Genomic DNA, 25,822 nt, shown 5'->3' on the forward strand with positions numbered 1-25,822 from the left:
TGCTTATCCACAGGTAGTTTCACGTCTTTGCTTAGGAATATAAACCTGAGGCGTGCAGGAGAGGAGGGGCGGAGGTGGTGACCGAAGTGCAGAGGAAACGAAACCACGGATATAGCCGAAGCAGAGGAAGTTTAAACGTTTAGTTTATTTTGCAGGAGCTCGTCTGCCTTTGACCACAAAACAAGTTTAAACTATAGAACAAAAGGGATGGATGACATGTGTGAAACACAGAGGCAGGAGGTGGTTTCCTCGGACAGTGCCTACGGGTCATCCGCGGTGGACACGGATCCAGAGGACGGACCGACACCCACAGCCAACATCTGCCCCTATAATGAAGACCTGACGCATAAGGTGATTACTTCGGCTGCTTTTGACGATATCTATCTATACTTTTTTTTTCCTAAGGTCAGGGACACTTTTCATGACAGATGGTCACCGCCTCATCACATGCACACTACCTCCTAGTCAACAACTGCTACCAGATTTAGCCAGTTAGCTGCTGGTAATTACTAGCATTACTTGATTGACTACTTATTTATTATTTAACATTGAACACTTTGGGGCTAGTAAACCACTGGTTCCCAACCTTTTTTGCTTGTGTCCCATTAAAACAAAGCATCTTCTTGGTGTGACCCTTCATCACAAATGTTATCTCAGCTGTTCAAAATGATTTTACTTTCTCAAATTGTTTAGTTTAAATATTTTAAGGGTTAAAAATGACAAAAGCCGCTCTTTTGGGAACCACAGTTTATTAGGTACACCTGTACAATCTAATGCAATCCAATATAACATCTCTGTAATAAACCGTAATAATAATCCGACACACCAATATATCTGCTCCAGGTTTTATAGCCTGGTGACTCAGCACAATATAACTTAGTCAACTGTGTGATCTGTGTGGGTGGTTGGCAGGATGAGAGATAATCGAGGAAGTTTTGTTTTTCATATTAAAATCCTCAACTGCTTTGCTGATTTCCACTGTGCTGTTATCTTCCCAACACACCGTTTAGCTGGAGAGAGCACATCATTGGTATTCATGACTAAAATCGTGTTAATCCTCTGCGTATGATCACATGCAGCAAAACTTCCTCACATAGAAGCACAAATACACATGTGCAAATGACACACACACACACACACACACTCACACACACGGATGTATCATATCTAACACAGGTGGTGAAAGAGCTCAGTACTAGTTTTCTAGGTTATAATCAAAGTACTGTGTTAAAATAGCACATGAAAAGCTGACTTCTGCATGCTTTTGGCACATTAATTGTTTCATAGTCAGAGAAACAAACGCTCAGCTTTTAACACTGCCGCTGTTTTGATGGTTTCATCCCTTTGTATAAGCTTCAACGCTGTAAATAACTCAACTGTTCAATATTAGCGCAATAAGTAGTGCATTGTGTGTGAACCTAGAACAGACTCCTGCTTGCTTGGTGATCAAATATGTGGTTATGTTTGTTGTTTTGCCGAGTCACAGCCTGCCAGAAACTTCATAGCGTACTTGATACAGATGGCTCCACTTTGGCTAAAATGGGCAAAATTAGCCCAACAAACCTAGTACTCAGGAAATTATGTGGTTTACTAAATGCTGTTGCAAAGCTTTTTAGTTTAATAATTATTCTTAATGTGAAGGAGAATCCACGCAGCGCTGCTCGTATTTAAAGACTGTAATGGAAATTTGTTCTGTAGTGAGTCTTCTGAAATAAAGAGTTCAATCCTGATGTCTTTTAAGGGTTCTGTTCTTTGCAAAGGGTCAGAAACACATACAGAGTGCAAACAGTCTGCAGAATGTAAGACAAAGAGCCAGTGAAGAAACAGGTGACTTTATATTACGCAGCTATCCAAGGGAGGAAGGGAGTAGGGACCAACTGTCCTGAGATGAAGGCCTATCAAGGGCGGTCAGATAAGGAAACCCTCTAATGAGCTACTTTCCCATGGGAACCTTCACCAGCTGCAACATAAGAAAATTATCAAACTCTACACAGTGAAACATAGGCCTACAATAATGCAGCATAAAAGGTAAAACAGTAAAATATAAATTTTCCATCACAAGACAAGCCAGGCTTTTTTCTTCAATGATAAGTTGTTGAATGGGCAAATTTATATTTTTAAAGAAAACACCCAGAAATCTGTGGGTTGGTGCGTGTGAACGTGAACATCTGAGTCTGTTAAGTGCACAAAATATGCATTTGGCAAGATTTGCTTTTCATTCAACAATCCCTAGAAAAAGTACCTAAATATTAAATGCTGGTAAATGCTTGTTATTTAAGTAAAAGCTGCTGTGTGGTGACGTATCCACTGGCCGACCAGGTTGTACCCAAGAGTAATGAGTACATTAAATCACCATCTACTGGATTCAATGGACATTGACGAGAGTCTTGGGTTTCCACTGAGCATTTTCATGGAAGCTGTCTCATTATGAGACGTCTCAGGTGCTCGCTCGTGATGAACTCAAACAACTCTGAGCTATCTCGTGTTGCCATGAGACATATTCAACATCCATACTAGGGACCCCCAGCTCCATCCTTACTCCATACACACCTCCCATGTGCTTCCTGGAGATAAACGCCTTGCTGCTGCTCTCTTCTCTGAGAACGTTTACATGCCAACATCAAACTTTGATGAGGGAGGCATGAAATAGTGATAAGTTGATTTCATGCTGGCCAGCTAAACACAGCACAACTTCCCCTTCACGCAGTGAGTCATCCACACAGCTGCTTGCCTCTGGTCTGCATCACTTACACGTGAGGGCCAATTTGTGCTTGTACCCACTCACACTGTGGGGGAATGAAAACTTGTCTCACAATACCTGTAACTCAAAACCAAAACAGCAGCAGGTTATTTATATCCGGTACGCTTTGTTTGAAAAGGTCTCAGCATTTGCTGTATTAAAAAATGTTGCTTACTAAGCTTTTTAGAAGATTACATCTTCAAAAAGAGCTTTGCAAACTTTAAAAAAACAGATTTTCATCCTGTGCATCTGCTCACACTGTTGGGGCGTTATGTTTTAATGGGAGAGCAAAGTCGAATGTGCAGAACTTGTGGATGTCTGTGATTAAACTGAACGTATTGCGAGCGCTGCATGCTGTAATGCTGCGCCGCATGTGGGCTCATTGAGACTGCAGATAAGAGGCAGGCAGCGGGGCTGGCCTGCTGGAGGAGGAGGGGGATAAATGTCAACAGGCTGGATGCACCTGCAGCCTCCAATGAGCTGATAACCATGGTGACAAGGCAGATTGATGCCTACGTCCAGCGCAGATCCCTGCTGGGGTGACGCATGACCCTCCGCATTAAGAACTGATAGTTATCAAACCAGCCTTGATTGTTTTTATTTGTGTGTGTGTGAGGTTTGATTTGTGTCTGATGAACAGATATGGAAGTACTCAGATCCTTCACTTAAGTAAATGAAGCAATAAAGCTAAAATGCTCCAGTACAAGTTCAAAGTTCTGCATTATTTACAAGTGAAAGTACACAAGTACACTCACCGGCCACTTTATTAGGTACACCTGTTCAATTGCTTGTTGACACAAATAGCTCATCAGCCAATCACATGGCAGCAACTCAATGGATTTAGGCAGGAAGACGTGGTCAAGACAACTTGATGAAGTTCAAACCAAGCATCAGAATGCGGAATAAAGGGGATTTAAGTGACTTTGAACGTGGCATGGTTGTTGGTGCCAGATGGGCTGGTCTGAGGATTTCAGAAACTGCAGATCTACTGGGATTATCATGCACAACCATCTCTAGGGTTTACAGAGAATGATCTGAAAAAGAGAAAATATCCAGTTCAGAATTAAGGCAGTTCTGAAGGCAAAAGGGAAAAGATGTACCTAATAAAGTGGCCGGTGAGTGTGTAATCAGCTAAATATATTATGACTTATATATTTTCACTTAGATTGTTAATACTGATGTATCAATGTGTAAGTAGCATTTTACTGGGTGGCGATAGAGCAGTGGCTAATACAGGCCGCTGCGCCACCTGGGTTCGATTCCCGCTGTGACACATCACCAACCCTGAGCAAGACACTTAATCAGTAATTGCTCCAGAGGCGTGGTACCTCTGACATATATAGAAATTGTAAGTCGCTGATTTTATTGTACTTTATACCCTGGGTCACAAGTATGTAAATCTGAGGGGTTGTGAGATGATTCAAAGGAGGAAAACTTTTTTAAACAAAAGTGACATAAAATGTAAATACTTCAGTCAAAATTGTACTTACTGTAAGTAAAGTACTTGAGTTACTTAGCTACTCTCCACCACTGCTGGTGAATATGTGACTTTTGTTAAAAACTGAAGGAGAAACAGAGAGAGAGCTGTGGATAGTGTTCCCCTTGGAGGGGAAAGGGCAAAGGTGGAACATCAGCCTCAGTTGTGAGCCGCCATCTCTGGTACAATGACTTTCAGGATCACACACACACACAATTCCTCAGTACATTCCCAGACATTCCCTCCTGAAGGCATTAAGCCGTCACATTGCATTACAGGACATGGAGCTGTGCGCTGAGCAACAGATGAACATGTACAGTAACCCGCACTGTGTGTCTGCACAGTATACTGGCCTTGGGTGGCAGCAGTGGGGTCTTGTGTCATGTCTCTCCGTGACTCTCTCTGCAGACAATCCTTGTGGGGGACAGCGGAGTGGGTAAGACTTCCCTGCTGGTTCAGTACGACCAGGGCAAGTTCATCCCAGGGTCCTTCACTGCCACCGTCGGCATCGGTTTCACAGTGAGTCCACGCTTCCTGTCCTCCACGCATTCCACTCCCACCCTGAATTTGTTTTGCACTCACCCTGAATTTGTTTTGCACTCACCCATCTTACTCGCACTTTCCCTCATGTTTTCTCTCCCTCCTCCCTGTCTCTCCACCCCGTTATGCTTCACCCGAGTGATAAGAAGAACGTGTGACTGCGATGGGCTGTTTGCACTGAAGGGGTGACGTTACAGCGAGGCAAATCTTCTCTGTTTCTCTGCTGTTTGTGTGTCACTGAGCATGAATCGGTGGTGTTCTCCAGTGTGGGATGCCGCTTCACTGCATTCATTACGAACACCCCGTGTGTGCGCCTTACTATGGTTAATGATGCCACTGCTCTGATTGAATTACTGCGAAGGGAGCACTGCTAATGAGAGTCACAGTGGCAGGCTGTTTGCTGCTGGATGTTTATAACAAATCTGTTTTAAACAAGAGATTTTATGCTTTGTGGCAGGCTTGGGGGGAGGTGGGGTGGCAAACAGATATTTGGTTCATTTAATGTATGACTTTTCAGTGGTGACTCTGTGTCAATGCCATTAGGGCAGCATAGGGGAGTCAGAAATCTGTGAGAAAGTATAAAATTGGCTTTGCCATTTCGTATTAGCATGAGCTTTTGGTGGTGTGTGATTCAAGGTTCAAAAACCCTGCAGAAAAATAAATCACTCTGCTGCATATGTCTACTGGATTTAAACTCAAGCGGTGAGACAGCGCCCGCGAAATGTACTAATATGTTGCCTTAAATGCACACATGGTTAAAATGTATGTTTGCCTGTGCTGTTTCATGAGTATTTGTTGTTCTGGCTCACTTAGATGGGATAGGTTTTCACTGTTCACATTGCCTCTTGTTAGATGCAGTAGATAACTAATTAAAAGCAGCAACTCACAGCCTACATCTGAGAGCTTATTTTTCACTCTCCAGAATTAAATCAGTCAACTATTCAGTCTGCTCCATCTGCAAGTGGATGTTGTATCATTATGTTCATGTCAGAGGGATGAGATGTTGCCTGCAGCTGCCCGTGACACAGAGCGATGAGTTCATATCTTTAAACTAGAGATAACATGTCAGTTATATAACATAAGTGATCTCTGGCCATGTGTCACTAGTCTTGTCTCCACAGACAAGGAGCGGAGACGCGCTCCCTCTTGACTCGGACACTGGGGGGAGACAAACACTGCAGGAAAAGCTCCATTTGCAGGACTTGACTGGGTGAGTCAAGTCTTAGTGAAACCCTTTTTGACATGTATGACGTGCTAATTAAATAAAAAGGGATTATGATTGAAGGTATTGATAGGATCATCTGTTCTGGACGAGATGGATAATTAATTAGGCTATTTGTTTATCTGCTGTGAAGTGGAGCCGTTAAAGAAAAATAAAGGGTTGCTGAACAAGCTATATAAATAACAAAGGATAGGCGCTACTTTATGATTATATAAGATGGTGTTTGCAGCATTTTTCTGAGATATTCTTAAAGGAAACGTGTTTTTTTAAGGGTTTCTGGGGATGTTTTGAGCAGAGATGCGCCCTTTTTACGCACACTTTGATCTTGATGAACAGTTTATATATCTTTAGGAGGAAATTCACGTTGTAGGCCTACATGGAAATGTCTTCAAACTCACAGTTCAGCCTCTCTCCTCCTCTCCGGGTGCGTGACCCCTCTGCTCTGACCCCGTCAATGATCGAACACCACCTGTGGCGGATGAGTCAGCCCGCCATGCAGCTTGTTTTGTGGACAATGTCAGCCTGAAAGACATGACTGATGTTTCACTCATGAGAAAACACGGCGTTGTTGGAGCTGTCGACGTCCTCACATACTCAGTTAATCATCTGCCCACGCCAGGATGCACCGCTCCGCTCTGCAAAATCAGAGAAATGTTTCCGCCTGTTTGGCATCAGCGCTTTCCTGACTGGTCTGTGTAGACGCCGGAGCGCCGCCGCCGCTTGTTTTTCAAGTTTTGCTCGTCGCTTCCGTCTTTTGACAGTGCGATATTTAAGGTGTGATTTTTTTTTTTCTCATCCCGAGAAGCGCCCGGTGATCATTTTGTGGCCACACGCAGTAATGCGAGCAGCGGGGCTGGAGGCTGGCGGAGACCGGGACTGAGCGGCGGAGATCTCACAGACACTGTGCGCGTCTTTCTTGGACACATCTCGGAGACAACTGTGGTTCGGCTTTCTGTAGCCTGCGCTCTTCTTCTTGGCATTGCGATGTCCTCAAGAAAGACATCGTTGACGGAGAAGCAGGCTAAAAACGGAACGTCAAAATATGTGTTGGAGAGATGCGCTTCTATTAACGAGTATTATGATATTGCCTTCAAGGTGTGTATCTCCGTCTTGTCATGTGTGTTTTTTGTGCTGCTGGTGGAACAGGTGTCTACATGTACTGTAGGTTTGGCACAGAAACAACTGGGTGTACCTGCAGCAAACAACATGAATATTGACTCCTCACATCTGGAGACTGTGCATAATCTAAGGGAAACCCATTAACTATCAGCTGACTAGCCTGGCTTCATGCACCCTCCTTGTTAAACAGGCCATGTTCACTGTTGACAGAGCAGGACACCAAGTCATCGACCTGATGCTTCCATTAGCAGTCCCTCTGAGCCTGTAAATCTCTGGAGGTTGCTTTGTCCGCCCTTTCTGGTGCAAATATTTGCAGAGGGTGTACTTGTTGCTCCTCACCAACCCTCCCATTAAATATTTCTAGAAGCTGCACGGGCACACCTGTAACTGCTTTTATAAAGAACCACAGACAAAAGTTAAATTCAAGTTTACCTGCATTGCTATTTTGTACCCTGTGTGTTTATGCAGCTATGACTCACTGTGCGAATAACATGTAAGGTTCACACCACACGCTGCTGGGCGGTTTGTCTTATTGCGTGTCCTGTTGTTGCAATCATATTGATTAGTTTTGGAGAAGGATGCACAGATGACGAGAATAACTGGCTCAAACATCTTGAACCTCCCTCGCCACAAGTGTCACATGTTGGTGGCAGCTCAGTCAACAGTGAATCTGAACACTGTCTGTACTTGTACGTGCCGTAGCTGACACATCAACTGAAAGCTGTCCAGAATAAGACATTGCACAATATCATCATATGACTCAAACATCATGAGCCCACTTGTGAAATATTTTTCTTCACGCATTTGCAAAACAATTTATGCAACACGTCCCTCAGCTTTAATTTCCTCTTCAGAGAGACTGTACTCCTTATCCTGCCATCTTGTATTAGACTGTAAGTAACCTGTTGTCCCTCTTCTTTGGTGGTGGGTTTGGCTCTAGGTGATGCTGCTTGGAGACTCATCCGTGGGGAAGACATGCGTCTTGGTGCGGTTTAAAGATGGGGCATTTCTGGGAGGCAACTTTATAGCCACCGTTGGAATAGACTTTAGGGTGAGATGCTGTTGAACAGTCCTACCCTCACAGAGTGACTCATTCATTATTTCTGTGTGAACCATCAATGGTTTGTCTTTTGTGTTCTCTTCCTGTTGCTCTTATGAGGAAGTATATTGCATTTTGGAAAAACAACCTAATGTTATTTACTAAGCAACAAGGGATCCACTTGTTAGAGTGTTATCAGTCCAATTATCACCTTATTTTTTTGCACACACGCAGAACACTTCATCGTTCTGCGATGATAGCACCAAATGTACAAATACTCTCGCCAATTAGTCAAGTTCACAGGCCACTTGTTCTGCGAGGTGCTGTGGATGGCTTCATAAATGTCTTGGCAGATGCCTGCCCACGTCCCTGTCTCCTGGAAAGATTGGCTGCAGCTCAGCTCGGTCCTGGAGGAGTCGCACTGCTGACAGACAAGCCCCTACCTAGTCACACACACACAGAAACCGACTGTTGCTGAATTTGGAGCAGATTTCTACTGTATATCTTCCTCTTCTGGGAGAATGAAAATAGACTGTTTGGAACAAGCAGCCTGTGTCTACCCCTTAACCTTCCGTTTCACTCCAATCAAGGCAAAACACTCACACTAATGGCAAGTCAAGTAGGGTTGATGCGGGGAGGAAATTGTGTTGCATTAGCCAGAGTGATGCATTGTCTTCTTTGGATAGTGGTGTAGACATTAGAGAGCATAATGGATATCTGACAGAAAGAGCTATATGGACGCTTGTGTATTCAGAAGCATGAACATTTCATCTTGCCCCCACTCATGCAAAAGCAACAACTACTGCAGACAGTATCCATTCATAAAATGTGCTGAAAGGGGAATTGACACTGGTTCATACTTTGCCACGCTATTCATTCAGAAGAATGGCTGTTAATGTAAGCAATTAACTTTTGTTTTCCTGCTTACGCTTGTGAAAAAAAGGGGCAAGCTGCTTAGAAACAGAGTCATGTGAGAGAAACAGTCAATATGCTGAGGTTTTGCTCTATGCATGGATAGGCAAGCAGGCAGGCTGTTGTGGCAGCTTGTAACATGGCCGGTCTATTTTCGCCATAGTTGCTTGTAGCAGTTACTCAGCATGCAGGCTTGTCTCACGTCATAATTGGGGGGGGGGGGATGGAAACCCATGGCAACTAATGTAGGGGTTGAACGATGTCGTTTCTGCCAAGGCAGAGGATTCAGCAGGCAGCAGCTTTATCTGTCAGGCTTTGCACACAGCGCAGAGGTGTCTTTTGTTACCGTGGAGCCCTTTCTGCATTTCTTTGGGTGCATGTATGTGTGTGTGCGCTCTTGCAGGAAAGGCAGGGACTGTTTGCGATGACATGTTACTGATAAAAAACTTATGAAGTGATTAAGGAAGTGCTGCACCACATTTGCTAGTCATACTTCCTTCAACTTAGCCTGTCTCTCTCTCTTTGGTGGTTTTTGCTGTGCAAGGTTGAGATACGGTTGTGACCTGGCTTGCTGCTTTAGCAGGTCATGGTAACATTTAAAACTCCCAAAATACCCTCAAGAAACAGAGCGTGGGAGAACCTGCGTTTCTGTTGTTGCATCTTGAAGCATGCATGTTGAAATACTTCATTTTACCATAACCTTTAATTTCCACTTCACTCTTAATTCTCTCAAGATTTTCTTTTTGTTGCTAGTTTTCCTCTTTTAACACATTCACGAGTCACAACATTTAGTCTTTTTTAGCTGGGGTGCCTGAACTATTTTAGGCAAATCTTTTCTCTACAGGAAATCAGCAGGCACCCCCACGGGGCTGCAGGAAATTAACGGGGGAGTCAGTTGTTATGCTGCCAGTCGTCTTTCTCAATGTTGTGTAATTAAGTCTAATCCCAGGACCTTGTTGTTGTGTGGGCGTTGCAAATTACTTTCTCTGCCAGCATCCAAAGCCACTTTTAGTTGTCTTGTTTCTTTTGCCACATGCGTTTTTTGTCTGCCATGATGTTCGTCATTCATTTGTGTGCAGTTTTGACAGCACTCCAGCCTCCAAAGCATGTGGTGGATTGTCAGTCTCTCACAGCACTTTTCATTTCTGCAGAATAAAGTGGTGGATGTCGACAACCTGAAAGTCAAGCTCCAGGTGAGAACATGGACCTTTTCTCTACACCTGTGTCTATATTTCAGCTTACCAATTGACAAGTCATCTCGTGCTCCTAGCAGCTACTGACCTATATATATTGATTTGAACTCCTCTGGTAGTTTATGTTGAATCATTTGCAAATAATAGTTAATAATAGATCCAAATAGGAAGTACATTCACTCGACTGTCATTGTTTGCATTGCCAATCCAATCAAAGTCTCTGGTGTTGTAGTAATATTGGGGGCTCTGCAGGGTTATGTGCCAGCAGCAAGCTGTTATTGTAAGGCACATACCTGTCTGTCATCATAACCTGTTCATTCAACACTGAGTGGGAGATGCCAAAATTAGATTTCTCTGCTAGCTCTAGTCAATTCATAGCTTTTTATTCTTTGCACGGTCCTTGCACATGATAACATCCTGTGATTAATTGCAAAATAGACTCTGACACCATGAGTCTATACTAAACAAAGGCAGAGAGCTGTAGCTAACTGCAGAAAAGCTGATGTTTAGAGAGAAAAGGGGTTAAAGTTGTCAGGCTGGTCATTTTGTAATGATTTAATCGATTTATTTTGCAAAAAAAAATTGACCATAGAAAAGGCTGTGACCCAAAATCTCCTCTCTCCCTTTCGAACAACTTAACAGAATATGAGGGAAACACAGTATCAGCAAACAAAATGTGTTATCTCAGCTTTCCACCCACTCATTTTTTTAAATAATGTTGCCTAATTTTGCTTATAAAATACAATGCTATTAATTTAAAGTTGCCACATTTAAATTAACTTTAGTAGAGTCAAAAGCCAACATGGCAGTTACTTTTCAACGCCATCCACCTCACAGGTGTGGCGTATCAAGATGCTGATCAGACAGCATGGGTATTGCACAGGTGTGCCTTACGCTGGCCACAATAAAAGGCCACTCGAAAATGTGCAGTTTCACTGTATTGGGGGGGTCTGGAAACCAAATTCTCTGAAACTGTAGAAAAATGAACATTCAATTCACGGGCAATAGCTCTGGTGGACATTCCTGCAGTAAGCGTGCCAACTGCACGCTCCCTCAAAACTTGCAACATCTGTGGCATTGTGCTGTGTGATGGAACTGCACATTTTCGAGTGACCTTTTATTGTGGCCAGCCTAAGGCACACCTGTGCAATACCCATGCTATGAATCAGTACAGATTTCAGTGTCACTGATTAGTTTAGTTGGTAGAGCACAGGACTAATAGTCTTACGGTTGTGACTTCGATCCTCACTGAACACCATGTTTTTTTCTTTTTTTAAATCCCCTTCAACAAAGTTCTCCATGAAGAGACTGTTTCACATGCTCACAATAAATTACATGCTGGACTGTGTGCATCCCGGCGATTGGTCCACATTCATCAAACAATGGACTTTTCATTTCCCCATCATACCCAGGCAGAGGAAATTCCTGCTCTTCTCATTCAGGGGAATTCATATAACATTACAAATTTCCTGATGGCTATTTCGGAACATTTGAAATAGCCGTCGGTAAATATGTGATTGGATTCCCATGATTCTCTTCATAATAACTTTGCCGAAGAGGATCATGAAAAACAAAAGAAGAAACAAAAAGAAGTTGAATGCAGGAGTCAAACACATAATTCTTTTCAAATCCTGTGCTCTACCAACTGAGCTAACCTGTGACACTAAAAGTATACTGAAATTATCCTAAAGAAACCTGTGTTCAGCTATGGTTTGTTATCTCGAGATCACAAGAAAATTATCCCATTATTAAAAAAAATATTTGAATGGATGGCTGCTTAGGGCTTCTGTAGGAAACAGCCACAGGGTGTAAAAGTAAATTAAGGTTTAGCAGTTTGCTAAGTTATCTCATCAGCAAGCTTGAACTAGCTACATTTGGCTAAATTGTGGCAGTTTTCTTTATATGTTTTCTATGAAATAGTACAGTTTTATATATAATATTTTTTGACCTTATGTTTAGCCACTGCATTTTGGCTTTGTAGAGCGGTATAGTGATATGTTTCTGCTTTAGTCGTTGGCTGTGGAGGATTTGCTGTGAGGATTGTTCAGGATGTTTTCCCACGTTAGCCGGTGTGTAATTATGTGGTTTGTTACGCAGATCTGGGATACAGCTGGCCAAGAGAGATTCCGCAGCGTAACGCACGCCTACTACAGAGATGCCCAGGGTAACCTTTGCTTTTTATATTTCACTTCCTCATGCTTTGTGTGTTTGTGTGTGGGAAGGGGTGCTGTAGGTAAGGGAGCAACCTGGCTGAGATGTGTAGTACTCTGTATTAGTGTGCATAGAAAGTGTGTGTAGGTGATAATGCGTGTGTGTTTGTTACATAAGCCAGTGTGCAGCTAACAATAAAGGTGCAATCAAACGGCTCTTCTGTTTCCTTTTTACAGCGTTACTTCTGATATATGATATCACCAGCAAGCAGTCATTTGACAATATCAGGGTAAGACTGTCTCAAATTACTTTTCCCTCCCACTTCGTCTCTACCCCTGCACTATCTCTCTGTCTTTCTTTCTCTCTCTCGCTCTCTGTATCTTAATTTCCACTACCTAAACCCTCTCAAGCTGAACGCTTCACTTTGTCCATTTACATGCAAAGTACTATGAGGGCCTCCAACATTTTCTCATAGCCTTCTTTGTAAATGACATGATGTTATCGTTTGCCTCGCTACACAGTCCCAGTTTCAGTAATGAAAAGCAATAAAAGTGTTCAAGGATAATGACTCAGTCTCGCCATGATTGATTGGACAATGTAATAATGTATAGTTGAGGAGGAAAGGGAACATGCAGTCTTAAAGTGGTGGTATTTGTTTTGTTTATAGACCAATCTCTGTCTTTCTCCTCCCCTCCTGTATTGGTCTGTCGTTTGTACTTTTAAAGGCCTGGCTGAGTGAGGTACACGAGTATGCCCAGAAGGATGTGGTCATCATGTTGCTCGGCAACAAGGTGAGCAAAGCGTCCTTTTTTGCTTTTACAAAAAAAGATCAGGAGGACAACATGGTCCCTTAGCACAATTTTAACACACTCTTATCACACTCAAACATGTGAATGCCCAAAAGCCAGAAAATGCCTGTGCTGTGTGGCACATGCATGAATGCAAAGTCGCTTTTTTGATGCTTCCACGTGAAACGTAGTCTTCATTGTGTTTGCGTCTTGTGATTTATGTTTTTAATGTGCATACACAAAGAATTTCCCTGCAGTGAAGATAAAGTTAATTAACAGACGTCTACATCAACACATTAATTTCTTACCCATCACCCAATGTCATTTGATCATTATGACTGGGAAGGATAAATTCAAAACAAGCTAATCACTTGCTTCAAGCTTCTCTTGCATAACACCATTTCCTCCACAATGCTGCTAGTGATGAAAAAAGAGAAATGTCTTATTGCAACCAGCAGTTGTTGCTAATATATCTTTAAGCTCCCTCTGGTGGCACAGAAAGGACTCACCCTTCTCCAGGGTCAGAAATGTCACAGCAGCAGCTCGGATCATTTGCTGTGAGAGCTGCAGGACTGGCGGCAATCGTCTGCGGGATTGCTGCTCTTCTGCCAGAGGTGGAGTTTCTTGACGTCTCATCAGTCTGAATGAGCTCTTGCTGGCGGCCTCAGCTGCCAGATAAGAGGACAGCGCGGGGCCGACGCACTGGTGCATCACTGTAGCTAATGGCATGGTGAATCTGTGACCCTTCACCTCCACTATGATGACTTGTTTTCTCTTCCCTCTGTTGTCTTACAGTCAGACATGGCTGCAGAGAGGGCAGTGAAGATGGAGGACGGAGAGAAGCTGGCGAAGGTAATGTATGACAGCTCCACGTGGTCATATTCTTAACAGCAGACAATCCACTTGCTCTTCTAATGTATTTCCATCTTAGGAATATGGTGTGCCATTTATGGAGACCAGTGCGAAAACAGGAGTTAATGTGGACCTGGCCTTTCTTGCTATAGCAAAGTAAGTCACTAATCAATATTTCTGTATTAGCAATGGATGAAATGACTATGTGTAAATGTCAAAAGAGAAGCTCAGAATCATCATCCGACTCTGCAGTTCTCAGATGTATACAGCGTTTCTTTTAGCTCTTTGTTTAGGTTTCCCGGCCCAAAACTTTACAGCTTTGGTTCACTCTCATCAGAGTCGTTTCCGGCATCAACAGGCAGCTATTTTGACTGAAAGAGCTGTGATAAGCGTGTGCACTACCGGTCAAAGTAAGAGACAGGAGTTAGAAAAACAGTTAAATTTATCATGTGACTCCAAAAGAGTCCTTTGTGTCTTCTGGAGGTGTAAATAGGCAACAGTGTGATAACAAGTTACAGTACAAAGGTGATAATATGTCAGTTTTGTGTTTATAACTTGTTGCGCTGCCCTCCAGTGGTCGATATTTTTATTTATTAATGCAGGTTTAAGAGGTGTATAATCAGATGCTAATTTTGCAGATATGCTTAATATTTCAAACTCAGTATTTTTCCTAATATTAATATTAATATTAATTATAGAAAATTTTTAAATGTTTTCAGAGCAGTGTGCTTCCAACTTTGTGGCAACAGCTTAGGGAAGACCCTGTTAGTGTCAAAAGACCTGAGAGGCCCATAGATAACTTTTTTTAACTTTGGGTCTTTACCTGCACAGAGCCATGACCTCAGTCCCATCCAGCACCTTCTGGGTGAACTGGCACTGACATTGAGTCAGGCCTTATGGCCCAACACCAGTGCCTGTCTAAGGTCACTATCATGCTCTTGTGGCTGAACGGGAGCAAATCCCTGCAGCCTGGTTCTGAAATCTGCTGAAAACCCTTTTAGAAAAGTTGACAGTGTTACAGCAGTATATTAATGTAGTTTTAGAATAAAATAATTCACTGCATGTAAGTATTTGTTGCAAGTTAAATATATTGTACAACCAGAGGGGAAGGATGCAGGTGTGAAGTTTTTATTTTTAGAGATAGAGAGAGATACGTTAGATAGGTAGGTAGGTACTTTATTCATGCCCGAAGGGAAATTCCAGTGTTGCAGTAGCAGCGGTCCACATAATATGAAAAATAAAATCAGTTACAAGACATACACAACATACACAAAAACAAAAAACATGCAATAAATAAATAAAATGCAATTAACAAATTTACAAATATGTACAACTAGTAGAACCGTAGTTCCTGCAAAAGGCTGCCATACTTGTGGTGGCAAGCAGACATGTTCTGGTTAAAGACACTGGAGAGAAGTGACATGTCTGTAGAGTAGACCTCTCTTCTAACCACACCACCCACCTAAATGAGAGAAAAAGCAAGAACAGCAAGAACAAACGGAGAGAAACAAAACAAATACACATGGGGATAATACAGAGAAGTTATTTGTACTTTTCTCATTTCCGGAGTCATCTGCAAGTGATCCCCAAGACAAATATTCTACGCTTCAAAGGCTGTGTCTTCTCTTAAACAGTCCTCTGCAGGAACTGCGCTGAAAAGTGCACCTTTCTCTGCTTGTCATAGAAAAAAAACCCCAAAGTGATAGTTTGGGTCATGCTTCAGGAGTAAGAAACACTGAGGTTCCACATAAAGGGTTTGCCTTTTAATCTGCTTCCTGCATCCAGTCAAGCCTTCATTATTTTTATATTTTTCTTTGAATTGGCATCGGTGCTCACAATCCTCCCTTTGATTCCTGCAAATAATGCACCCTAATGGTTTTTAGCTAATTTAGTTCCTTTTGATTCGTAATAATGGGATTGTGTTCCCTCCCTGCAGATCTCAAACACTCACTGTGTCATTTCTGTTTTTGACCTACTTCCTTGTGCACACACCTTCCTTACTGAATGACAGGAAATATGAAAAGTTATTGTTATTTAGTCTAAAAATGACGGTTTGTTCCCAGCGCTGTGGAAGAAAATCATGTAGGTGATTTTCTTAGATCGTGATTATTTTAAGTGCTAGTTGGATTAAATGATTCATGCCAGGCATTTTGATTAAATCTCAGTGCAAAGGGAAGCTTCTTTCCCTCGCTTGCTATATTTTTATTTCTTCCTTGATTTGCTCGCCCTGTCTGTGCTGCATCCCACACATCCACCCCCTCTGCATCTAACTTCCTGTGTGTCTCTGTCCATCAGGGAGCTGAAACACAGAGCGACACAGCAGCCCAATGAGCCCAAGTTCCAGATACACGACTACGTCGAGTCTCAAAAGCACAAGTCTGGCTGCTGTGTCCTCGGGTAGCTGATCCCGATCACCAGGCAGAGAGAGACACGCAGGCAGAGAGAGTGAGAGAGAGAGGTACAGATGTCTGCCCTCTTAACAAAAGCCAATCGCAGCACCAAACCTGAGAAGCAGACGTCCTCGTCTTCTCCACTGGGCTTTTAACTGAATGGAAGTGAATCTGGATTGGCCGCCATCCCTTATCTGAAATGTGAATTTAACTCTCCTTTATGTCATGCGTAGAAATGTTTGTGGTCATTGTGGTGACAGTGAAACTACAAGTCAGGAGTCTGAAATCTGAAATGCTATATCCACCTGCAGGGACAAAAAGAAAATTTTGTTCTGCAAACTCATTTTTTATTTGGGCTGACAGATTGCACTTAACTAGTTCACTAACTACACTCTCGAATTCATCTTGAAGTTCTCTCCCAGCATATTTAGAAAATGCAGCCGAGGAGTGTGGGGAGGCGTGACCTTGTGTCGGTGGGGGAGTGTTAGTAAACAGCCATGCTTGGGGTCAACATACATAATAGAACTCAAATCCAAACACATACAAGCTAACTCTGAGCAGAAAAAGCAGTATTTAACACATAATGTGTTTCGCCAGGAAATAAAATATAAACATCAAATGCCAACAAGAATCTATGTGTTGAGTGTACAGTGCATACAAAACAACTGAGGTGGAGATCCTCTTTAATTAAGGCAGGACCCTGCTTGACCTCATGTTTATAAATGAAACTGTTTTTGGTTGCTGTAACTTGAAGTGTTGCTGTTAAACTGAGCTTCAGTAAGGTAACCCTGTTCTCAGAACTGTCCGAACTTTTTCATCCATCTGGAGTTTGCAGGCCTGACTCTGGATGCACGACAGCTTTGTGTGAAAATCAATGCGACTGTTGTTATGTGGATATAGCATTTTTGCCATGAAGCTCTTAGTTTGTTTTCATCTCAGTTTTATTGAACTGAATCCCTTTTGAGAAGTGGACGTCAGTCTCACAGTCAGATTGTAGCTCAAATGATCCCGTCTGTTCACATCTGTACTTCTGTTAGATAGAATAAAGCCAACGTTTTGAGGGCGCTCGCCCACTGTGTGTTTGTCTGTACATTCAATTCGGGGCCAGTGAAACTTACTTACATTACATTCAAAGTACTGTACATGTAACTGCTGGAGGATCATCCCACTGTTGCACCAGGTTACATACAGAGAGATTATTGTCATTCTTTTTCTTTTTGGGTTTCCTCAGCATGCTATTTGCCCTTTACCCATCGCACACAGAGATGCACATGGTGGTCCCAAACATTGGTGTGTCTTTTAACAATGGATGTTGTTGTGTAGACTGTACCGAAGCTGTATTTGTTCGCGCACCGCATCTTTGTACAATGTTATGAATGTTTGCTCGATGTCACATTTGTCCCTCTTCTGAGGCGTCACGGTGATCACAAAGTGCCATGAAAAAGTGCTTTGTTATCATATAATATATATAAAAAAGTATATTTTGTAATGTATGTGGTGTTGTTTTATTGAAGTCAGTCTCGTCTGTGTGTTCTGTGTGTGTGTGTGTATGTGTGTGTGTGTTGGGGGTTTTGGAGTAAAGAGGCAGGAGCCACAGGATGTGGTGAGGTTAATGAGCCACTGTGTGGCAGCAGCTACTCTGTTTATTCTCTATGTTGCACACAAAAAAAGTGTGCTTTGCCAGTCAGACAGGTTCAGCACACACTGTCTTTTAATTTATTCTCTGCCCTTAAAGGGGTACACTGTTTTTGAAAGGATGCCCAACATCTGCATCATGTTGTTTTTTTTCACTGTACTGGGCTTTACACCTGAATGCACGGCCTCTCCCACTCACACCGATGAGTCAAACAAATTAAGGAGCCTGTGCATTTTCTATCCTTCACTGTGAAAAAAACTCAATTCATTATTTGGACGTCTTGTCTTTAACTGAACTAACAGCTGAAGTCCCCCGAAAATACTGCAGTTATCAGTGCAGACGCTCCATTAGCTTTAAATATCCAGGTATGGAGAGTGCTGAGAGATCCTGTCTCCTCTTATCAGGTCTGGAAACTGTCTCAGCTGAAAAGTCAAATCCTCCCTGAGGTTTTAGTTCAGCAGCTTCCAGCCAGGCTTTATTTTTACAGTTGTGTCACTCATATATGTGAATGGCCAGAGGGGTTAACAGGCTCCAAAAGACTGAAGCCGATCATTATTGTTAAATGTATCTCTAGTTAGGATTCTGCCTGATTTGTGCATATTAATCAGTAGAATTTAATCTAATCTCATATTAGAAGGCGATAACTACGTTTTACTTGATTAGAGGATTAATGGGGGGAAAAAATCTTAGATGTTATTTCTAGCAGCCAGACAGTGACTCAAACCCCCCTTATAATAACACTTGCATGCTCTTTATATTTAAAACACATTACTGACAGGAATTCTGTTTTATGGCAGATTATATGCCACAGAGGGGAATTAAACAAATCAAATGCTTTTAAGTGTGATAAGGTCACAATATAACCACAGAGTCACTGTAATTTACGTCCCTCTGGCCAAATTATACAGCTGTACAAATATTAGATAGCTATTAGATGGATGGGTGGATATTTAAATTCTGCCAGCCAGCAGCACTGAATAAAAGCATTTATAGAGAATAAATACTCCATGTATTATAGAAAAATGAGTGTACAAAATGACACCAGTAAATGAAACAGATAGAATGGAGGCCTATCACAAAAAAAGTAATCAGTGAAAATGAGATATATCTTCAGGTATCAAGTATAAATGTATGTACAGTGTTGAAACTGTGCAACAGGCGTTGTTTATAGAAAGAGAAGTGGGAAACGTTCACGAAATGAAAATGACAGGAAAAGTAAAACAAATCAAAACGAACTGTACAATATCTGGATATGAAAACATAATAAATGTGTAAGATTTCAAAAACTACTATCCAGGGATTTACTGTCTGTGCCTTTGTGGGACTGACCAGCACACACAGTCTTCATCCAAACAGCTTTCTCGTTTTCATCGTGCTTTATGTCCCCTGGAGAGCCTCGGATTGTGTTTATTCCTCCCTACTTTGCATGAGGCAGCCAGCTGGGCTGTTCCGTGAACGCACCTCCCTCTTCCTGAGTGGCTTTTCTCCTCTTTTTTTTTTTGTTCTTGTGGCACACTGAAGGGGAGCGACTGCTGTTTGAGTCTAATCAGCCTGAGTTCAGCCCCCCGGGTCAGCACCCTCTCTCTCTCTCGCTCTCTCTCTGCGCAGCGCACAGGACAGACTGACAGCAGGAGGCACGGCGAGGGTTTACTGATCAAAACGGGACTTGACACGTCTGTGAAAGTGGACTAGAGAGTGGGACAAACAACATCACCGTTTAACCCACGGACTAATCTCCCCAAGAAGGCGGGGGTTGGGCTCTTATCTTTTTTTTGAAGGAGTACCCCTTATTTAAACACACTCCTCCTCAGCAGCATCCTGAGCAGGTCTTCTAGGCATTTCCACTGTGAACGAGCCACAGGTTGAGCCACAGTAGTGTGAAGGCGAGTGAAGCCCACCATGCCGAGCAAAAGCCAGTATCTGCGCCCCCGGCTGTGCACGCTGGAGAAGGGGGACAACGGCTACGGCTTCCACCTCCATGGGGAGAAAGGTAAGACGGGGCAGTTCATCCGGTTAGTGGAGCCCGACAGCCCGGCTGAAACCTCAAGGCTGCGCGCAGGAGACCGGCTTGTGTTCGTGAACGGGGAGGACGTGGAGAACGAGAGCCACCAGCAGGTCGTGTCCCGGATACGGGCCACCGTGGGCCTGCTGGAGCTCATAGTGGTGGACCCGGACACGGAACAGCTGCTGAAGAAACACAACATGAAGTGTCTGAAGGAGTATGTCACCGAGGGTGTCCCGATACCCTTCGACGAGGAGGAGGAAGAGGAGAAGGAAGAGGAGGTGGTGGTGGTGGTGGCGGAGGAGAATGTGGACTTAGACGGGACGGACCACGGGGATGAGCGGCGCGCCAAGAGGGACGAGGAGGCGGAGGAGGAAGAGGGGACACCTAGGGAGGTCACGCCGGTCCCGGAGAGTATGCCTAACGGAGAAATCCACCGGCACGTCGAGAAAAAACTGAGCATCAACTCTGAGAAGGTGAGTCAAAGTTACAATAAGTGCCTGCAGCTGTCATTTTCACACGCCTTTTCTGCAGCTTTAGTTCAAGACACACGTGCCTCCAGTGCCTGTGATGACATGAAACCCACTGAACGCAGGGAGGGTGTGTTGCGCTGTGAGAAAGAATAGGTGCTCTGTGTGTACAACATGGATAACATGGGCAGCTGCACCCACATGCAACCAGGAGCATGTGGGCAGGGTCAGCTGGCTGGACATTTGCTGTGGGTGTGAGAGGACAAACAACCTGGTTCAGCTTTGGGAAAATCAAAAACCGAAACATCTGAAGCTGTAGCTCAACTTTCTCCCCTCAGATAACTTGATTGTGGTGCCAATGTGTTATCACAGCCATGCCAGGAGGCTGAGCATAAAAACACAGGGGACACACTTGTCTTTGCGTTGTGTGCTGTAGAAACCGACCATAACAAATGTCTGACATTGCTAAACCCTCCACAACAGCCAGCAGGGAATAGTTAGTGTGTCTCCACAAAATGAATTTTTTCAACCTTTGATCTTCATCTGTAAAACATTGTGGGTGCATTCTCACCCTGCAGCGACCACTTGTTGCTGCGTCTGTTGTGTGTGTGTGTGTGTGTGTGTGTGTGTGTGTGTGTGCGTGCGTGCGTGCGCGCGCGGCTGTGAACTCAGGACCGGTATTCATTATAAAGCACTTGAAGAGAAGACGGTGCCTCCAGACTGGAACATCTGTGCCCCCTCGCTGCATCCAGGATGTTTACACCCGAGGCTGTTTTCTGTCTGTGTCCAGCTTGCCTCCTGTGTACAGTGCTGTGGGTGGGAGTGAGGTGGGAAGAAAGGCCGCAGTGTGCAGAGCAAGCAAAGACACAGAGAGAAGACCCTGCTGTGGTTTTTTATTTTTATTCCTCTTTACTTTTCGCTGTTGTTCTAGCTGTTGAGATGTGAACATATCATCTAGTGCATCTAGCAGTTCTGGCATCTGTATGGTTTGGTGGAGGCACAACTGAATAATAACAATAATAAGTGTTGCCCAACAAGCCCTGATTTAAGCTTTTCTACATTATGTAATAATGGTGGGGCCACAAATGAGCATGTTCGTGCTGCTGTGCTATGTTTATGATGATCCCTGAAGATGGGAGGTCAGAGAGGTCAAAAAGGTGGTGACACCTAATGGTAAAGTGAGGAGTCAAGTTGGGAGATTGCCTGGCATTTTGGTTATTGTAGTAGCCTATGTAGTTTGAATATTGCTCTTTTACAGTTTGACATTTTGGGATATATGCGTACATGTTTTCTTTCCGAGAGTAAGATGAGAAGATTGATACTACAGTTAGCTACCTTCAGCAGCTTTAAACAGGGAGAACTGGCAGTCACTGCGCCCAGCCAAAAAATAGTCCAGCATATAGTCCCCTGTAAAACCACGATGGGTTGTTTTTACACTTCATTTTTTGTGTGGATTAAACACATAGCATGTTAATTGAGATTTAGAGATGCTGGTAGCCATATTTAGTTACCTTTGGCTTTGACAAACCCAGGCAAAGGTTTCTCTGTTTCCAGTCTTTATGCTACACTAAGCTAGCCTGCTGCTGCTGTTAGCATCATATTTACCATGCAGACATGACAGTGGTATCTCTACAACTAACGCATTTAGAACAGCAGCCAATGATTATTTTCATCAAAGTAAAGTAATAATTTTTTTGACTAATCATTCAGTCTATGAAAAAGAACGCCTGTCACAGTGTCCAAGGTGGCATCTTCCAGTCGCTTGTTTTGTTTGAGCAACAATCCAAAACCAAAAGAGTTAAAAAATCTGGAACTCACAAATAGGCCTATTAAGGATTTTTCTTGATCGAACAACCTAAATGATTTATTGATTATCAAAATAGTTGCAGATGATCTAGGCCTAATCAATTTATTGACTAATTTGTTTGCTCTAGTTGCTTTGCAGTTGAAATTAGAGCTGCAACTAACAATTATTTTCACGACTGATATATAGATTCTACATTTATCATTCTTGATGAAATGGTTAATTGTTTGGTCCATAGTAAGTCCATCACAGTTGAAGGTGACGTCTTCAAACGCTGTGTTTTTCCAAAACCCAAAGATATTCAGTAAAATATCATAGAAGACAATGAAAACCAGAGTCTTCACATTTTAGAAGCTAGAGCTAGAGAGTTTTTGTCACTTATTTTGACAAATCGCTTAATTGGTTTATCGTTTCAGCTCTGCTCTGGCATCGTCTCTGGCTGCTTGTTCATCATATGCAAATTAATATTTTTATGTTCTCAGAGAATTTGCTGCCTATTTGTAAACTCCCTCTCCTTGTTTGAACCCAGCTCAAATGTCACGTTGTCAATATTGAAGCTCTGCTGAGCCACTCGCTGCTTCCTTAAATAGTTTTTTTCCCCCACAATAAAAGTCCAGAGCATGCAAATCCTTTTGGAGTTATGTTATTTTTTGTTTCTTTACCCTCACGCTTTTGCACAACACTTGAGCAACGCTGGGCTACGTTGTTTGTTGTAGGAATATACAGCGATTGTTCCTGTGTTTACTCTCTATACTATCCACAGACGGCCTAATGGACCTGTGGCAGTACAATTGACACTGGCACACAACCCAGAGGGAAGTGGCATCGAAACAAACAAACTCATTCTGAACGTTTTTTTCTTTAATTTTCAACAGAGTTTTACAATCTTCTGGAATAATGCTAAGCACTGAGCCCAGCTGGGAATTTCTTTTTTATACAAAGGCACAGCTCATACAAAACTAAAATTACATACAAAAAAAAAGGGACAGAGGACGCAGCAGAGTGTGTATATTTATGTGTAATTGGGCTTAAGGGACTCAGGGAGTCTGCAGCGTCTCTATGTTGCTGTCAGAGCCACCTCAGGCTGTGTTTTTTTACTTTGACTCCACTCTTTCTGGAATTTTCTCCCTACATCCTGTCCGGCATTCCTGTGCCCGAGCGTCTGCGGCCTGGCCAATGACACACACACAAACACACACACAAACACACACATATACACACACACAAACACACACATATACACACAAAACCCTCACACACATATACACACAAAACCCTCACACACACAAGCACACTCATACACAGCCTTGGAAGACTCACACAGCGTTGGTTCAGCAGTCACACTGACGTCCGCACTTTGCCTGTCTGGCCTCCTCTTTGAAGTGACACAAAAGAGGGTTCGAGAGAGCGACGCCTTCTCCGGAAACCAAAGAGCCTCGTTCAAGGCTGCCATGGTTACGCTGATGTGTGTGTGTGTGTGTGTGTTTGCAGTGCATGTGTGAGGATGCAGGTAGGCGAAAGTGAGACAGGGCAAGGGAGGTGTGAAAAAAATAAGTGGAGTGAGCAGCGATGAAAGTCAAAACATGGAGCGTGGCCCGGGAACAAAATAGGAACCGCTGTCGTCATCCTGGAACAAAACACACACACACACAAAAAAACACATCATGGGTTCCAAAGGTCATTGTTTTGTTTACCAGGCAGTAAAACATTTTACTCAGCCATTGTTGAGTGCAGTGTAGTAGCAGCGGATGCTCTCTCTCAGCTCATATTACAAATCTAGATCCATCAGCTCATCCAGAAAACGAACAAAAACAAGTTTGCATTTGTGGCTGTGCTGATTGTGATTGACTGTTTTTACTTGTTGAAAGGTAGCATTTATATTTTTTTGAGTCAGTTTATAGTGCCAAAGCAGAGTTCTCTGCAGTGCGGTATGCAGATTGTAAATTTAGGGGGAAAGTCTTTCATTGGAGAATTTCCTACTAAAACGACTGGCTTCAGCTACATTTTGGAGGTATTTTTGCACAGAACAAAGACTGTGGATGTTGTCACATCCACTGGACTTATGTAGAAAGGGACCTTTCAATAGCCAGTATGTGGACAACTGTCGCTAAATGACAGTTGTCCACATTTTTCAACAAATCAGTCAGTTGTTTGAGCACAAACGAAAAACAAAAATGATCCCACTAGTTTTGTCATTATTTAAAAGAAACAGAGTGGTCTTGATTACCAAATCAGCTCTATAAACTCTATAAAATGGATTATTTCATACAGAAACATTTTACAGTCAAACCCACAAAAATGTGTTTTCCACACCCTGTATTTGTGTCATCATCACACTGCTCTGGCTGTTTTTATCCAGTGATTCACTTGGACGCAGAGAGTGTGAGAAGTCTTTGGGAGTCTTCCTGAGTTGACTGCTGGCCCCTTACATTTAAACACTAATTAGAGGAAAGGAAGAGCGCCTGTGTCAGATGAAGTTGACTGTGGCTAGATGAGATCTGGCATGTTGGCAAGTGTTTCCAAGTGTGCGCGCGTGTGTGTAAACTCTCTGGTGATATGCATCGCTGTGTACGATCTATCCAGATAGAGGACGCTGAGACAAGAGGGCGACTTTATGTCGGGGACGGTTGTCACTCTTCTGCCCTCTAATCTGAGCCTCTAATCTGCACATTTGTATAAAACCTGCTTATTAAAGAGCTTGAAGCCTTCAGCTGCACGGGGCCACGTGTTTTCCCTAAACAAATCATCCTCAAGCTGTTGTGTGGGAGGATTTGGTTTATTTTTTATGTACGCTCCACTGCAAGGCCTTCAGTGCATGGATTGATAATGGTCTTCTTGACTGGCTCTTATGGGCTGTCCATAGCTCATTTTAACAGACCAGGCCATGTGTTTTCTCAGTTGTGACATTCAAAGTCTTTTTTCAGTGGCAGAACTTTACCGCCCGATAAAATATTTCATAATTTTTCTCTAATTTATGGCACAAGGGAGGCTAATATGATGGCAATGTCACTTACCTATCTGTGTACTGTCATATCTTTTTCAGCAGGATAGACTGACTTGAGTTTTGAGAATTGATCGTTAACTTTTAACAAGTCTCACATTCACTGACATCTGATGTAATGCCTACAGGAATAGCGTGTGAATAAGACTTTCTGTTAATACAACAGAAAGTGAGCTTTCGATGATCATTTGTCATGCATGAGAGGCAGAAACAGCCACACCTACAGTAACTATTTGAGCCAGGATGGTCAGGGGCGTGTTTCTGGCGGCCTGCTGCTGTCTGTGAGAGTCTAGGCCTTTGCTGGTTTCCTGTCATTGTTGTTGGTGGATGTCCCCCCCCACCACCACTACCACCATCCTTTTCTCACCCCCCTGGCCTGTAAGGAGAGTCCCAGCAGCAGCCCATAGCGGGACAGTAAACTACAGCTTAAAGTGTATCTGAGCAGATATGATATCAAAAAAGGATATATAACATAATGCTATTCAA

At 43.0% G+C, this 25,822-nt stretch overlaps 2 protein-coding genes across 6 annotated transcripts in view; both read left to right on the forward strand.

Moving 5' to 3' along the window:
* Nucleotides 1–90: 90 nt before the first annotated feature.
* On the forward strand, nt 91–17,916 carry LOC119886273 (ras-related protein Rab-37-like). 4 transcript variants are annotated; one of them, XM_038696905.1, is made up of 10 exons: nt 91–351; nt 4,626–4,736; nt 8,039–8,149; nt 10,201–10,242; nt 12,340–12,406; nt 12,630–12,682; nt 13,119–13,184; nt 13,977–14,033; nt 14,113–14,189; nt 16,329–17,916. In XM_038696905.1, exons 1-10 carry the CDS (start codon nt 208–210, stop codon nt 16,432–16,434), a joined length of 834 nt encoding a protein of 277 aa, XP_038552833.1. In that variant the 5' UTR covers nt 91–207; the 3' UTR covers nt 16,435–17,916. The 4 variants fall into 4 exon arrangements, with proteins under 4 accessions (XP_038552833.1, XP_038552842.1, XP_038552859.1 ...); XM_038696914.1 differs by lacking the exon at nt 8,039–8,149 and having other exon boundaries at nt 92–351; XM_038696931.1 differs by lacking the exons at nt 91–351; nt 4,626–4,736 and adding an exon at nt 5,879–5,967.
* A 1,624-nt stretch (nt 17,917–19,540) lies between these two features.
* slc9a3r1b (SLC9A3 regulator 1b) overlaps nt 19,541–25,822 on the forward strand; it is a 29,922-nt gene continuing 23,640 nt past the window's right edge. Inside the window, exon 1 of one of the 2 annotated variants that reach the window (XM_038696887.1) lies at nt 19,541–20,537. In XM_038696887.1, coding sequence (XP_038552815.1) covers nt 19,959–20,537 — 579 coding nt within the window. In that variant the 5' untranslated portion in view covers nt 19,541–19,958. The remainder of the gene's footprint in view (nt 20,538–25,822) is intronic. The other variant, XM_038696892.1, reaches the window with a different exon arrangement.

Source organism: Micropterus salmoides, unplaced genomic scaffold (assembly GCF_014851395.1).
Source record: "Micropterus salmoides isolate LMB-PRFRI ecotype aquatic unplaced genomic scaffold, ASM1485139v1 Ms_hic_scaffold_10, whole genome shotgun sequence".
Taxonomy (NCBI): domain Eukaryota; kingdom Metazoa; phylum Chordata; class Actinopteri; order Centrarchiformes; family Centrarchidae; genus Micropterus; species Micropterus salmoides.